This window comes from Oncorhynchus clarkii, chromosome 29, assembly GCF_045791955.1.
Source record: "Oncorhynchus clarkii lewisi isolate Uvic-CL-2024 chromosome 29, UVic_Ocla_1.0, whole genome shotgun sequence".
Classification (NCBI taxonomy): Eukaryota; Metazoa; Chordata; class Actinopteri; order Salmoniformes; family Salmonidae; genus Oncorhynchus; species Oncorhynchus clarkii.
This window is the reverse complement of record NC_092175.1, coordinates 34,220,140-34,235,783: the sequence shown is the minus strand read 5'-3', so window position 1 is coordinate 34,235,783 and position 15,644 is coordinate 34,220,140. Positions and strand designations below refer to the sequence as shown.

General features: G+C 42.4%; 1 protein-coding gene across 1 annotated transcript; it reads right to left on the bottom strand.

Moving 5' to 3' along the window:
• Positions 1–9,619: 9,619 nt before the first annotated feature.
• LOC139388209 (solute carrier family 35 member F3) lies at positions 9,620–14,996 on the bottom strand. Its single transcript, XM_071134765.1, has 7 exons — positions 14,915–14,996; positions 13,652–14,030; positions 13,025–13,244; positions 11,946–12,071; positions 10,304–10,496; positions 10,035–10,124; positions 9,620–9,870 (listed from the first exon to the last, which is right to left on the bottom strand). Exons 1-7 carry the CDS (start codon positions 14,994–14,996, stop codon positions 9,620–9,622), a joined length of 1,341 nt encoding a protein of 446 aa, XP_070990866.1.
• Positions 14,997–15,644: the final 648 nt, after the last annotated feature.

Sequence of the window (15,644 nt, the reverse complement as noted above, 5' to 3'; positions counted from 1 at the left end):
GTGGTACAGTATGAAGATCACCCTTGTAGGCGATGTCATGTTGGCTACTTTAGCTCATGCGCAGAAACGTCATCGGGTCTAATCTTTCGGATTGCGCATGTGCAGACCATCAAATCAACGGCACTCCTTTAATATAAAGTTGTTTTTTACAAAAATTAAAACGTTTGTCACTTTTACGAGGTTGGAGTAATAACATGTTCAACTACACAAAACATTGTCTCGAACCTAGGTTGTGCCTTTAGATTTCGAGAAAATTTACCGCTAAAGAATAATGTTTCACTTCTCTCATTGACTTCTCAAACCTCAGCCTGGTCTGCTTTGCAAGCGTTCCCGAAAGTCTCGCGATCTTCTTCTTCTTCATCTGTGGATTTTATATGGCAACCAACTTTAAGGTTCATTACCACAACCAACTGACTGGAGTGTGGACCAGAGACAGGGAAGGTCTAAATCCTACCCATTATTCTCGTCTCCATAAAGAAAAACACAATTAAATACTACATCCCCTTGGCTCTTCAACCCCATTACTCCTTAAATCTAATAACAATCTCTCCCTTTCCCTCCCATATTTCTGCCACTGAAATAGAACATGTTCCACTGTCTCCATCTCCTCCTGACAATGACCACACCTCCCAGTCTGATGTTTTCCTACCAATTTCTATGTACTGTTGAGCCTCATGTGTCCGTCTCAGCCTTTTAATTACCCTTCTCTCTCAACCTGAGGACCTCCCTGCCCCCACCTTTTCCTGGATCTTATATAGTTTGAGTTTATTTTATTTTTACAGGGAGAGTGCACATTAACATTTCAGTAAATGTGCCTGTATTAACAAGCCGGCTAATTTTCAACCACAGTCCCTGGGCAGGTTATTAAAAACAATTACAATATAGACAAGAGCAACATAGGACAAGCAAGACATAGCATACAGACAGAGCAACATTGGATAAGTAAGACGTAGCATACAGACATAGCAACATAGAACAAAAAGCAGCAAGACAAAATTCATAAAAGCAACAAAGTGTTTCCACATCTCACAAGCAACAGACAACAGACAACATGGAAAGCGGCAATACACAGCTAGGGATTATGTTCACAAATCTGATTGCCCTTTAGCCATGTCTTCAAGCATTTTGTGAAAGTGTGATATGTGGTGCAGTTAAGTGTGTCTGACTGCAGTGTATTCCAGACATGGGAAGCTCTCACAGAGAAAACGGATTTAATAAAGGTGCTTTTCCTTAAGGGAACTATACAGTCACTTCTCATGGCAGACCTTGTGGATCTGCTGCCATATGTTTGGGTTTTCTGTTTAACAAAAATACTGAGTGGAGGGGGAGCCAGGCCATTTAGGATCTTGAATACAAGACATGCATCGGTGTATTGCACCGGGATAGGGCTTCCTATCAAGCACTTTGAGAGCCTGTTTGTAGACAGACTGAATAGGTCTTAATGTTGTACGGCAAGCTTGGGCCCAACTAGTCAAGCAAGATGTTAAGTTGGGGAGTATCATAGATTTGAAGTACAGTTTTGCTATCTCTGTAGTCAAACACATTAGTATAAATCGGAAATTAGCCAGGTTGAATTTTGTTATTTGAATTACCTTTTTCACATGCTTTTTAAAAGAGAGGTTGGAATCAAGTATGATGCCAAGGTACTTAAAATCAGATACCACCTGGAGCTTCGCCCCTGACACATAGACATCTGGCTTAGTAGCATCTGTTGTCCTCTTTGTGAAGAACATGTAAACACACATTGAGATGCAAACACGAGTCACTGAGCCACTTTGTAACCTGGACCATTACAGTAGTGAGTTCTAGTGCCGCTTGTTGTTTGCTCTTTGCATGCACATATATCACTGTATCATCTGCATACATTTGAACTTCAGACCCAGTAGAGACAGAAGGCAGATAATTAATGTACAGGCTGAACAGGAGGGGCCCCAGTATTGGCCCTTGGGGCACACCCACATCATAGCTAAGAGTGGGCGACAGCTCATTGCTCACTCTGACACACTGAGTTCTGCCTTCAAGGTATGATTTCATCCATCTCAAGGCATCAGGGGAAAAGTTGAACTTGGACAATTTTGTGATGAGAATCTCATGGTTAACAGTATCAAAAGCCTTCCTTAGGTCCAGTTGTCTTCCCTTTCCATCCTTTTTCCAAAACTCTTATCATTTGTTTTTAACCACTGTTCTTATTAACCCCTTGGCGTCTGCTTTACTGATTGACAGCTCCATTTCAACATTTGGATGTTTGAGAGCCTGCTTGGTGATAACATCCACCTCCTCATTCCCCTCTACTCCCACATGAGCTGGTACCCAGAGGAACATCACAAATACCACTATTTGTCTCACCCTATACAAGCACTGCAAATCCTCATACAATACATCCTGTCTGCTCCGATACACAAATGAGTGCTGCACAGGAGTCAGAGCTGTATGGCCTCACCTCCTCCACCCACTCTGCAGCCAAGAGTATGGCCAGCAACTCCATTGTGTATACGGATAAATTATCCATTGCTCTTTTTGTCACAGCCACTTTAAACTCAGTAATACTAAAAGCTGCACCTGTCCTTCCTGATTTAGGGTCCTTAGATCCATCTGTGAATATATTAAAGAAAGGATAGTACTGAGTTCTTAAATGTTCACTTACAAATAAATCCACTCCTTCCTCAACAGTTCTTATCGTCTCAGCTCTTACCGTCTCAGCTCTTACTCTCTCAGTTCTTACTCTCTCATCTCTTACCGTCTCAAGCTACCATAGATCACTGGCTGAGGGAGCAACCAAGGTGGGATAGCAGGAAGAACTACAGAGGGGCTAAACTCCTCCCAAAACAATCCCATCTCTCGCCATGCCTTTGCCTATCCACCCAAAACATCTATTCAGATTTCGTTCATGTTTCCAGCACTCTAGTAGCACCTTTTTCGTAGGTTGTGTAACCTTATGACCTTGAAGATTGTCCCAATATGTGATGGCTAGTTGTTGTCATAGATCCATTTCCTGCAGTGGAATGACCAAAGTGCCCTCTAGTGGCCTCATGGGTGTAACATTATTAATATCTTTCATAATTTCATAATTAATACACTTTTTGCGGCAATCCGGTGTTTCTATGTCAAATGGTTTTGGCATATTTCCCTTTTCTGTGATGTATATAAAGTGTAATATTGGGATGCAAACTTAATATTGAATACATTTCAGCTCTATATCTGACATTGTACAGGTACCTTATTTTTTAAAGCCCATAGCTTAAGGTGTAGATTTTTGTTTCAAAGTAGATTTGTTCAAGGCTACCCAGAAACCCTCTGTGTGGCCCTGATTTAGACCAAGGCATTATAATGTTTAACTGCACCACCAATAGATGGGTTGGTTGGTTAATTTAGGTTGTCAAAAACAGGTTATCTGTATTTCGTCTCCAATGTTTATTGAAAAGATAAATACATTTGCAAAATGAGCACTTGTCTCTCAAATACATTATTACAGTTTCTGGTTAGCTAGCTAGCTAGCTAACTAGTGCATTTGAGCCATATTAGCACAGATGTGACATCAGTCAAAACACCACAAAACAAGACATGCTATCAAAAACAAGATCAAACGAGCTGAAAGGAGCCACTTACAATTCACCTCATGGCAGTTTCATTGAGTAGCCTACGTTTACATGCACACAGTGGTGTAAAGTACTTAAGTAAAAATACTTTATAGTACTTAAGTCGTTTTTTGTGTATCTGTACTTTACTATTTATTTTTTGACAACTTTTACTTTTACTTCACTAGATAAAATCTTGTATTTTTTACTCCATACATTTTCCCTGACACCAAAAATGACTGCTTAGCAGGACAGGAAAAAGTTCAAATTCACACACTTATCAAGAGAACGTCCCTGGTCATATTGCCTCTGATCTGGCGGACTGACTAAATGCAAATGCTTATTTTGTAAATGGTGTCTGAGTGTGCCCCTAGGTATCCCTAAATAATAAAAAGAAAAAAAAGAAAATTGTGTCATCTAGTTTGCTTAATATCAGGAATTGAAAATGATTAATTATTTTACTTTTGATACTGAACTATATTTTAGCTATTACACAGAATGCATACAAAGCCCTCCCTCGCCCTCCATTTGGCAAATCTGACCATTACTCTATCCTCCTGATTCCTGCTTACAAGCAACAATTAAAGCAGGAAGCACAGTTTAGCAGATGCTAAACTACAGTCCTGTTTTGCTAGCTCAGACTGGAATATGTTCCAGGATTCTTCCGATGGCATTGAGGAGTACACCACATCAGTCACTGGCTTCATCAATAAGTGCATCGAGGACGTCTTCCCCACAGTGACTGTACGTACATACCCCAACCAGAAAACATGGATTACAGGCAGCATTTGCACTGAGCTAAAGGATAGAGCTGCTGCTTTCAAGGAGCTGGACTCTAACCCGGAAGCGTATAAGAAATCCCGCTATGCCCTCCGACGAACCACTAAACAGGCAAAGCGTCAATACAGGACTAAGATTGAATCGTACTACACCGGCTCTGACGCTCGTCGGATGTGTCAGGGTTGTAAACTATTACAGACTACAAAGGGAAGAACAGATGAGAACGGCCCAGTGACCCGAGCCTACCAGACGAGCTAAATAACTTCTATGCTCACTTCGAGGCAAGTAACACTGAAACACGCATGAGAGCATCAGCTGTTCCGGAAGACTATGTGATCACACTCTCTCCGCAGCCGATGTGAGTAAGACCTTTAAACAGGTCAACATTCACAAGGCCAAGGGGCCAGACGGATTACCAGGATGTGTACTTTGAGCATGCGCTGACCAACAGGCATGTGTCTTCATTGACATTTTCAATCTCTCCCTGTCTGAGTCCGTAATACCAACATGTTTCAAGCAGACCACCATAGTCCCTATGCCCAAGAACAATAAGGTAAACTATCTAAATGACTACTCACGTCTGTAGCCATGAAATGCTTTGAAAGGCTGGTCATGGCTCACATCAACACCATTATCCCAGAAAAACTAGACCCACTCCAATTTGCATACCGCACCAACAGATCCACCGATGATGCTATCTATTGCACTCCACACTGCCCTTTCCCACCTGGACAAAAGGAACACCTACTTGAGAATGCTATTCATTGACTACAGCTCAGCATTCAACACCATGGTGCCCTCAAAGCTCATCAACACCTCCCACTGCAACTGGATCCTAGATTTCCTGATGGGCCGCCCGCGGGTGTTAAGGGTAGGTAACAACACATCCGCCATGCTGATTCTAAACACGGGGGCCCCTCAGAGGTGCGTGCTCAGTCCCCTCCTGTACTCCCTGTTCACTCATGACTGCACGGCCAGGTACTACTTCAACACCATCATTACGTTTGCTGATGACACAACAGTGATAGGCCTGATCACGGACAACAATGAGACAGCCTTTACGGAGCAGGTCAGAGACCTGACCATGTGGTGCAAGAACAACAACCTCTCCCTCAACATGATCAAGACAAAGGAGATGATTGTGGACTACAGGAAAAGGAGGACTTCTTGCAAAGCATGTAAACGTTTTAAACAAAATTGTATTTTAATCAGGCTATCCACAATAATATTATTATTGTGTGCATGTAACCGCGCGTTGCTAGCTATCTGGGCATCCAGGGCTGAGTTTCCCAAAAGCATCGTAACACTAAAATAATATTTTGTCTATTTAGTTTCAAGAAATCTTACAGGTAGAATACATCTCGTTAGAATGGCATGGCTGCCAAAGTTTTACTATTTATTTTTGGTAATAACCAAAAATACTTTATATGGGCAAATAAAATTCATATAATAAAAAGGAAAGTTTCATATTTTTGTAAGTCTGAGGGTGGTTTTAACCTTCCAGACTTGGAATTGTACCCAAGCCCTGCGATATATAGTTAAATGTACTAAAGAGGATGGGTACATATTGAAGATGCACATGCTCATCCCAAAATCTTTTTACGAGTCTATTTTCAAAGGATAAAGCTAAGAACATTAACAACTTCCTAGTTGAGAGCACTATAACGATATGGAAGAAAATGAAACGTATTTGACAAGAACCAATATCACTCCCTAGAAACACAACCTTATGGAACAATCCTTAGATAGCTGTTAAACATTAATCGGTAAATTGGCCCACATGGAAAACAAAATGCATAGAAACCGTAAATGAATTTGGTAACAGGAAATACATTTATTTCCATCACAGAATAAAACAATAATTTTGGACTGACCAATGTAGATAGTTTCAAATACATTAAAAGTTACATATGACGTCATTTCGATTTGAAATCTTTTGGCATCAGAGAAATCTTGAGGGAATCCTATTTGAGTCAGAAAAAGATGTTCATATGATAGGTAAGATTTACTAAACCTTGCACAGAGCCTATCCAACTGACAATCTCTTAGAAAAAAATATAAACTATTGCAACCAAGATTGTGATGGGGTATGAGGATGAGTGTCTGGGCAGATGAGATGTAGTCATTGTTTGTGTGTCTTGTAAGTTGTTGTTTGTATGTATAAGTTTGTTTTTTGGAATGCAAAAAAACTATTACAAAGAAAAATGTAAAATATGTTTAAATATGAAGAATTAATCAGTAAAGTAAAAGAGAACTAACTTTTGTTTTCTGCATAACGAAATACAGATATACTCTGTATTTGAGGGTATCTAACACATATCGCATGCCCTTGGGGTACCGAGTACGCCTCGTAGAAAAACATCCACAATATTTTAATATACAGGCCTATGGTCAAATTCTGATATTGCATTTTTGTCCTTCCCAGTTTTATCATTGCACGGTGATACAAAACTTAGCTTAGGTGTGCTTTAGGACCGTGTAAACGCCTCAGAGCAGTCAGGTAGGCAATTTTCCGGTTTGAGCTGGATTTAGGACCACACAGAAACCACAGAGCTTGCGGACAGGCTGTGTGAAGGCTGAACTTCTGAACAGAAGCTGCTGCTGTCTATGTTGCGCTTTTTCTCCCGAGTTGTAAAAGCAAGGAGAGCAGAAATGGGCTACTCTTTAGTTAACTGATCTTTCTGGCAAGGTAACTGCTGTTTGACAGAAAACAAACAAACAAATGATTCCCTGTGCTGAGCTAGTAGTGTAACTAACATTAAGCAAATGTTTCATCCCCTCTCAGCTGAAGTGAATGAACTGCTAGCAGCTACCACAGCCAGTTCAGCTCTAGCTAGCCTCTAGCTGCTATATCTGTCAGGTAGCAGTATCTAACAGCTGTTGTGTGTATGGAAATGTTTTGTTGCCTTTGTTTTGTCCTGTTTCAACATATGTACATTTGATGATGTACCATTGTACCATTAGCTAGCAGAGCTAGCCAAAAGTTGGCTAGGAAAACTGACAGCTAGCTAGCTCACTAACTTGAGCTATTATTTTTGCCTCAATCACACTAGACCTGAATCAAATGATTAAACCCAGAGTTTTTATTAGTCAGTATAGCAATGTAACATGATTTATCTGGCAGTTTCCCTAGCTAATTCCCTTCCTTTCACACTGACACGATATACGCAGCTATACAGACTTCATGGTGCAGTCAGTACACATCACTACAGTACACATCACTACAGTACACATCACTACAGTACACATCAAGCAGGATCAGATGATGACAGGTGTCCCAGCAGGGTCAGACAGCCAGGGAAGACCAGTCTACAGAGCTCAGGTGAATTTTGCAGTATATTATAACAATCAGTGAATGAATACAAAGTTCCATCTTGAGTTGGCTAGTCTGGGATCTGGGAATTTCAATTGTTGAACCATTGATTAAAATCATGGATAATATAATGTAGAAATGTACACCAATGTAAGTCTTTGTCATGCCTCTTAGTATTTCTGAGAGTAACGGATGTGAAACGCTAGCTTAGTTAGCGGTGGTTCGCGCTAAATAGCGTTTCAATCGGTGACGTCACTCGCGCTGAGACCTTGAAGTAGTTGTTCCCCTTGCTCTGCAAGGGCCGTGGCTTTTGTGGAGCGATGAGTAACGATGCTTCGAGGGGTGACTGTTGTTGATGTGTGCAGAGGGTCCGGGTAAGGGCGAGGGGACGGTCTAAAGTTACACTGTCACCATCTGAGAAAAGATGGTGACAGAGTCAAGCAGCCAGGGAAGTCTGGGATGGAGCTGAGGTGAATTCTTGCAGATACAACACTATTTTTTCAGTGTAGCAAACACTGGGCAAGCAAGAAGCTTCAAAGATTGAAACTATTTTTTTACCCCTTTTTTCTCCCCAATTGGTAGTTACAGTCTTGTCTCATCGCTAAAACTCCCGTACGGACTCGGGAGAGGCAAAGGTCGAGAGCCATGTGTTCTCCAAAGCCCAACCTAGCCGCACTGCTTCTTGACACAACGCACATCCAACCCAGAAGCCAGACACACCAATGTGTCGGAGGAAACACCTGGCGACCTGGTCAGCATGTACTGCGCCCAGCCCGCCACAGGAGTCGCTAGTGCGCGATGAGACAAGGATATACCTGCTGGCCTAACCCGGACGACGCTGAGCCAATTGTGCGTCGCCCCATGGACCTCCCGATGCATTGCCATTAATTGGAAGGTTGGTTATCCTCCCACAATGGATGGAAGAAATGTCAAGTTATGTATCACTAGATACACTAGACACAGTAGTATTTATTACTAGACTAAGGGTATACTGTGCAACTTTCATAAAGTATGGATACCTTATATGGAATACAGTATGACAAAGGGTGTCTTTATTGAAAACATGCCCATGTCAGGGGAGATAACTATTTAGGAAATCCCTAGCTGCTGGGCTGCTCATTCCTCAGTCCTGGCCTTGGGGGTCTGCCATACTGTTGGTTGTCACTCTGACCTTGGCCTAACACACCTGAAACCAATAATGAATGTTTCACTAAAATCTTAAAGCTGAGTGGGGTGTGTTGGGTTGGGGGCTGCAGGGCCGTGGACCCCTAGGGGCAGGATGGGGTGACCCAGCTATATTGTGTGCAGATAAAAAGAGCTACAGTACTATTACGCATATGATATTAATGATTTTATTTAGGGTGTACTGTTTCTGTGTGTTAATGTGTATGTGTGTTTTTACAACACTTTTGTTTTCAAATCTTTCCTTGAGACATAAAAAAAGATGGGGAGGAAGTTTTGTTGGGGAGAGAGTTGAGTTTTTGACTAGACTGATGGGGGTTGGGCGTGCAGGTGGCTCGGGCTGGCTGGGCGGGCTGGCTGAAATGTAATAAAGACAATCAAAAGTCTTTGTACTTTATTTGTAAGAGTTGTTTGTTTTTTAGGCTGTTTGGTTAAAGGTGCAGCACAATATTGATTATTGAATTACCATTGATCTAGTTCAGTCTTATCAATCACTTAAACATATTTAATAAGGATCTCTTACCTAGCTTGATGACTGGTCATTTTTGCTTTCTTTATGTTGTTCTAAATAGAGATGGCTAGAAAGGGCAATGGGTCATATTAGATTGTGCAGAAATGCAGGACATTTGCTTTATATGCCCCCAAAAATGGGAGGACCCCCAGACCCCCCACCAAGTTATTCCCCCCCACTTCTAACACCAAAGTTGCGTCCCTGGTTTTGGTTGAGAGACTTTTGACACCAAGTTCTGTCATGTAAAACCAAAGTGCATCATGTTAGGGCTGCAATGCCTGCTGGTTTGGGCTTGGGCTTTGCAATTTCTCCTCCATCAGCTCCTCCATCTTCTCCAACCACACTGTCCTCTTTCCATCCTCCTTGCCACAGACCCTCTATCCAGTGGACAACACTGTCATCCCAGTCTCCAGGGAGCAGCAGTAAGAGGTAGCCCACCCCGATGATAGCTGCTGCAGCCACTCTGACCTGGCTGAGCTGGGGGGCTGCAGCGACATAGAAATCCACTGCTGCAGAGAGATACAGTAGGGGGTCAGGTATAGTGGAATGCTGTTTGAGATTCCCACAATGACTTCAGGAAAACCTGTATGAAGATCTCTCTCGACACCGTTGTTTAGCTTGATTTATCGTTTGGAGTTTTATAAGCAGATAAATATCATTGTTCTTTCTGTACCTGAATTAGCTGGGATGCTCAGTAACATTCCAAGAGAAATAAGGGAGGGGTAGGCAAGCACACTTCCTAGATTCACCAAGACATTGAAAGCTGATGGTGAGAGAGGAGGGACAAGAGTGAAGGAAATGTTAAAAACAGAGTTATTCAAATGAACTAATTTAATATCTGGACGTGTAGGCCGTCATTGTAAATATGAATTTGTTCTTAGCTGACTTGCCTAGTTAAATAAAAATAGAATATCTGTACAGAAATTAGCGGGGGAGTGTTACCGAGGAGCAGGGAGGCCATCACAAACAATGCGTCCCAGGGGATGTACTGGATTGGAGGCCAGTACTCCACATGTGTGAGGTAGAGTATCACACACACCCAGGAGTGGAGGACACAGCAGCATAGCCCCACACAGGACAGCAGAACACTGGCCGTACCCGGTTGCACCTCTCCCACTCGCTTTCTAAACAACACCTTGAAGAATAAAAACACACGTAAATACTTTGTGCTTATGTCTGCCCACCACAACAGTTAAGATTTTGATTTATGAAGGAGACCTAAAGACAAACCCTAGCTATTTTTAAACGTTTTCTGTTGAAAAACAATACAGTTGAAGTCAGAAGTTTACATATACCTTAGCCAAATACATTTAAACTCAGTTTTTCACCATTCCTGACATTTAATCAGAGTAAAAATCCCCTGTCTTCGGTCAGTGGGGATCACCGCTTTATTTTAAGAATGTGAAATGTCAGAATAATAGTAGAGAGAATGATTTATTTCAGCTTTTATTTCTTTCATCACATTCCCAGTGGGTCAGAAGTTTACATACACTCAATTAGTATTTGGTACAACATGATGCTGCCACCCCCCCCCCCCCACTTCACGGTTGGGATGTTGTTCTTCGGCTTGCAAGCCTCCCCTTTTTTCCTCCAAACATAACAATGGTCATTCTGGCCAAACAGTTCTATATTTGTTTCATCAGACCAGAGGACATTTCTCTAAAAAGTACGATCTTTGTCCCCATGTGCAGTTGCAAACCGTAGGATGGGTTTCTTATGGCGGTTTTGGAGCAGTGGCTTCTTCCTTGCTGAGCAGCCTTTCAGGTTATGATGATATAGGACTCGCTTTACTGTGGGTATAGATATTTTTGTACCTGTTTTCTCCAGCATCTTCACAAGGTCCTTTACTGTTGTTCTGGGATTGATTTTCACTTTTCGCACCAAAGTACGTTCATCTCTAGGAGACAGAACATGTCTCCTTCCTGAGCAGTATGACGGCTGTGTGGTCCCATGGTGTTTATACTTGCGTACCATTGTTTGTACAGATGAACGTGGTACCTTCAGGCGTTTGGAAATTGCTTCCAAGGATGAACCAGACTTGTGGAGGTCTACAAGTTTTTTTCTGAGGTCTTGGCTGATTTCCTTAGACTTTCCCATGATGTCAAGCAAAGAGTCAAGAGGCACTGAGTTTGAAGGTAGGCCTTGAAATACATCCACAGGTGCACCTCCAATTGTCTCAAATTATGTAAATTAGCCTATCAGAAGCTTCTAAAGCCATGAATATTCCAAGCTGTAATAAAGACATGGTCAACTTAGTGTATGTAAACTTCCGACTTCATCTGTATATACAGTAACGTAGACACACTTAAGGGTAAAAAAACATGTTTGCGCTAAATAGTGTTTTTTCGACACAACTGCAAACTTCAAGGCGTTGGCCAATGAAGGAGTTGGTCTGATGTGCCCTCTCATGTCATCAGCCTCCCTGCTTGCTTGCGGGAGCAACAGAGAATACAAGAGGAAAGGTCTGCCTCATGCCATGTCATGAGGACACCTGGACCACCTAATGAGATGTGCCTTTTGTTAAGTAAGTCATGCGATTAATCAAGTGAAACAGAGAATTGAGTAGGACTTTAATGCCGATGACCTTGTACAGGGCAGTGGTTGAAGCTGAGCCTACTGCCAGGGCCACCCCTGTGATTGAGTCGCTATGGAAACCATCAGCATACGCCATCATGACGATTCCTGTGATGGAGAGAATTACAGCCACTATCTGGTAGAGAAAAAAGACACAGGAAGACATCACAGCTCAACACTAATGACAAGGAACACTTTGATTTGCTCAGCCATAAACATCACCTTTTAAAGGTTAGGTACACAATCAATTGACTCAAACTCATCAAAGTCAAACCCCACATACGCAGTTGGTCAACAATTACCATGTGAGAGCTTGGCTGGGGTGCGTTCAGTTCGGTTGAACATTTGCTACATTGTGTGACGGTTTGTACTGAACGACCCGTTTCCCGCACCGTTCTTTAACAGCCTTTTGAGGTGTGTTTGCCCTCCGGTTGGTAACACTTGACTTGGATAGTCCATTTGTAGATGCTCTACAGACTACTGTATTTACAGACTCTACAGTAACATTTCAACTGTCAATGTACTAACCCAAACGCTAGCTCTAACCCTAACCTTAACCCTAACCTTAACCCTTACCCTAAACTTAACCTTAACCCTTACCCTAAACTTAACCCTTACCCTAAACCGTATTCTAAACCTAAACATAACCATAGTCTTAGCAAGCAGTTGCTGATCAACAGATAGTTTGTTGACAGTATGACCATCTGTAGACCATCTACTGATGGAAAAATCCGGACTATCCAAATAAAGTGTGACCCTCCTGTTTGGTGGGGGGGTGTGTGGCCTGATCAATATGGGTTTGACCATTATACATCTCAAAACTTGTGCAGCACACCATACACAATCGCTCTCTGGGCTGCCATAATCACAACGTTCCTCAACTGGTCGTTCAATACAGTACCGTTTCCTTTGAATTAAACGACAAGCACCGCTCTCAAGGGAAATCTATATATTTGAGAATTTTTTTATGGAAGCTTTGATGTGAGTATCTGGATGCTTAAATGAGTATCTACATTGGTAGATGCTTTGTGTTGCACTGTCCATCCATCCCCTTCCCCCTTTATCCAGCACTGACAGAGGAGTTCTTACCCGTACACCCATGAACCGGTCGTTGAGTCCGATCCAGGACAGGAGGAAGATGAAGCCCTGGCTACAGCAGAGAATGGCGCTAGCGTCTCCCGCTGAGATGCGACAAAGAGCCAGCAGGTACAGGTAGCCTGAGAGACTCCACAGCACGGAGAACGGTGCTGCACCCTTCAGGAGCACTCTCACTGTCATGTCCTCCTCCACCAGGAAGCCACTGCACTGCCTGGGACACAGGAAGACAGAGGCAGGCGCCTGGTGACCTGGTCAACCTCTCTACCAATCCTCTGGATAAACAGCAGGGTTGTTTTTAAGATGTTTGTTTAGCTGCTAACCTCATGCAGATTAAAGCACAAAGCAGCTTGTCTTAAATATATTGTCTGATACAGAGGGTTTGTGGCAATAGGTTTTCTATATTCCCTAAAAAGAAAACCATTAATTTAGTAATTTGACAAATCTAAAGTTACTGTAAATCCTTATATTACACTCTATCCAAAATAGAGAGTCAATCTAGATGAGTGTAATAACAAAAATGATCATCACTTCCTGCCACACATAGCCCTGTCAACCTTCTCTCAACCTGAAATGGGCCCAACACCTGCTTGTCAGAGGACTCTTTAGCTGTTGTTTCACCTGAAGCAGGCTGTGGGCCACTGTCTCTGCTCTGCCCCTAGCAGGTGTCCCAGGTAGTAGAGGGGGAAGAGGAGGAGGTTCCATGTACTGCAGAACCAAATAGTGAAGAAGGGGGCATGGAGCTGCTCCAGAGACTGCTTGGCACTGTGTGTGCCCACTGCCCACGCCAGGGCCACACAGCACCCAAGGACCAGCCCCCACACAGCTCGACACATGGCTCTCAGCGGGCAGCGGGTACAGCGGCTCTTACTGTCCTCTCTCTTCTCCACACACTCTTCTGCCTGGTCTCCACCCTTCCCCCCACCCTGCCCTCCACCCTGCCCTCCATCCTGCCCATCTTCAGCCGCGGGCTGGGGTCCCCCCTGTCTTTCAGCATGCTCTATATGGCAAAGGCAAAAAAACAATAACATAATTGATGCATAAAGATATAATTCTCATATGGGAAAGGGTAATAGAAGAATATAGCCCATATTACAATTTTACTCCCAAGTTTCCTATTTTTGGTGGATCTTCAAGATATCATCAAATTATTCCCACAACCTGAGGTGTCAGTGCTTTTCTCATACTGAAGAAATATACAGTTGAAGTCAGAAGTTTACATACACCTTAGCCAAATATATTTAAACTCAGTTTTTCACAATTCCTGACATTTAATCCTAGTAAAAAATCCTTGTCTTAGGTCAGTTAGGATCACCACTTTATTTTAAGAAAGTGAAATGTCAGAATAATATTAGAGGCAATCATTTATACATCTACAGGTACACCTCCAATTGACTCAAATTATGTCAATTAGCTTATCAGAAGCTTCTAAAGCCATGACATCATTTTCTGGAATTTTCCAAGCTGTTTCAAGGCATGGTCAACTTGGTGTATGTAAACTTCTGACCCACTAGAATTGTGATACAGTGAATTATAAGTGAAAAAATCTGTCTGTAAACAATTGTTGGAAAAATGACTTGCACGCAAGTAGATGCAGTAGATGCAAGTAGATGTCCTAACCGACTTGCCAAAACTATAGTTTGTGAACAAGAAATGTGTGGAGTGGTTGAAATACGAGTTTTAATGTATCCAACGTAAGTGTATGTAAACTTCCGACTTCAACTGTAAATGACATTATCTACAAGCACCGAAATGGATAGATAATATCTTAATATGCAGTATTACATGTCACTGTGATTTGTCACACCTGACCTACACATAAATGAATGCACATGACGTTAGATTTATGCCTAAAACTATAAGAAAGCTCTGAAATATACTTACCCTGTGGAGTGGGCAGCAGAAAGACAGCAGGACCAGTGATGGGCGAGGGAGACACTTTGGCTGTTTGTTTTTTCATGGCCATCTCCAGTGTCGGCTCTTCTCTGGACACTGAGTCCTTCTACAGCCATGGGCTCTGGGTGGTAAGCCTTTGATGTGTATGGAGAATTAAGTTGCTTAAACTCAGCCAACCCAGAATGACCTGTGATTACTATGATTACTCCCCCTGCTCACAGACCATCTAATACCAGGAGGTTGCTTGAAGCCACTAACAGAACTGCAAACAACGTGTGTTTAGTGAGACGTGTTTACATATTGCCCTCTGAAATGTGTGTGACGTGGAATACTGTATACCTGTAATTTTTCATTGCAGTAAAGCGTTGACATATTTACATGGTTTTGGTGTGTCTGATGTAGAGCACTATAAACTGGGTGGTTTGAGCCCTGAATGCTGATTGGCTGACAGCCGTAGTATATCAGACATTTTCACTGGGTGGTTCGAGCCCAGGAATGCTGATTGTCAACATTGCCAAGCTGTGGTATATTAGACAGTATACCACCAGTATACAACATTTATTTTTACTGCTCTAATTACATTGGTAAGCAGTTTATAATAGCAGTAAGGCACCTCTGGGGTTTGTGGTATATGGCCAATATACCACGGCTAAGGGCTGTATCCAGGCATTGCGTTGTGCATAAGAACTGCCCTTAGCCATGGTACATTGGCCATGTA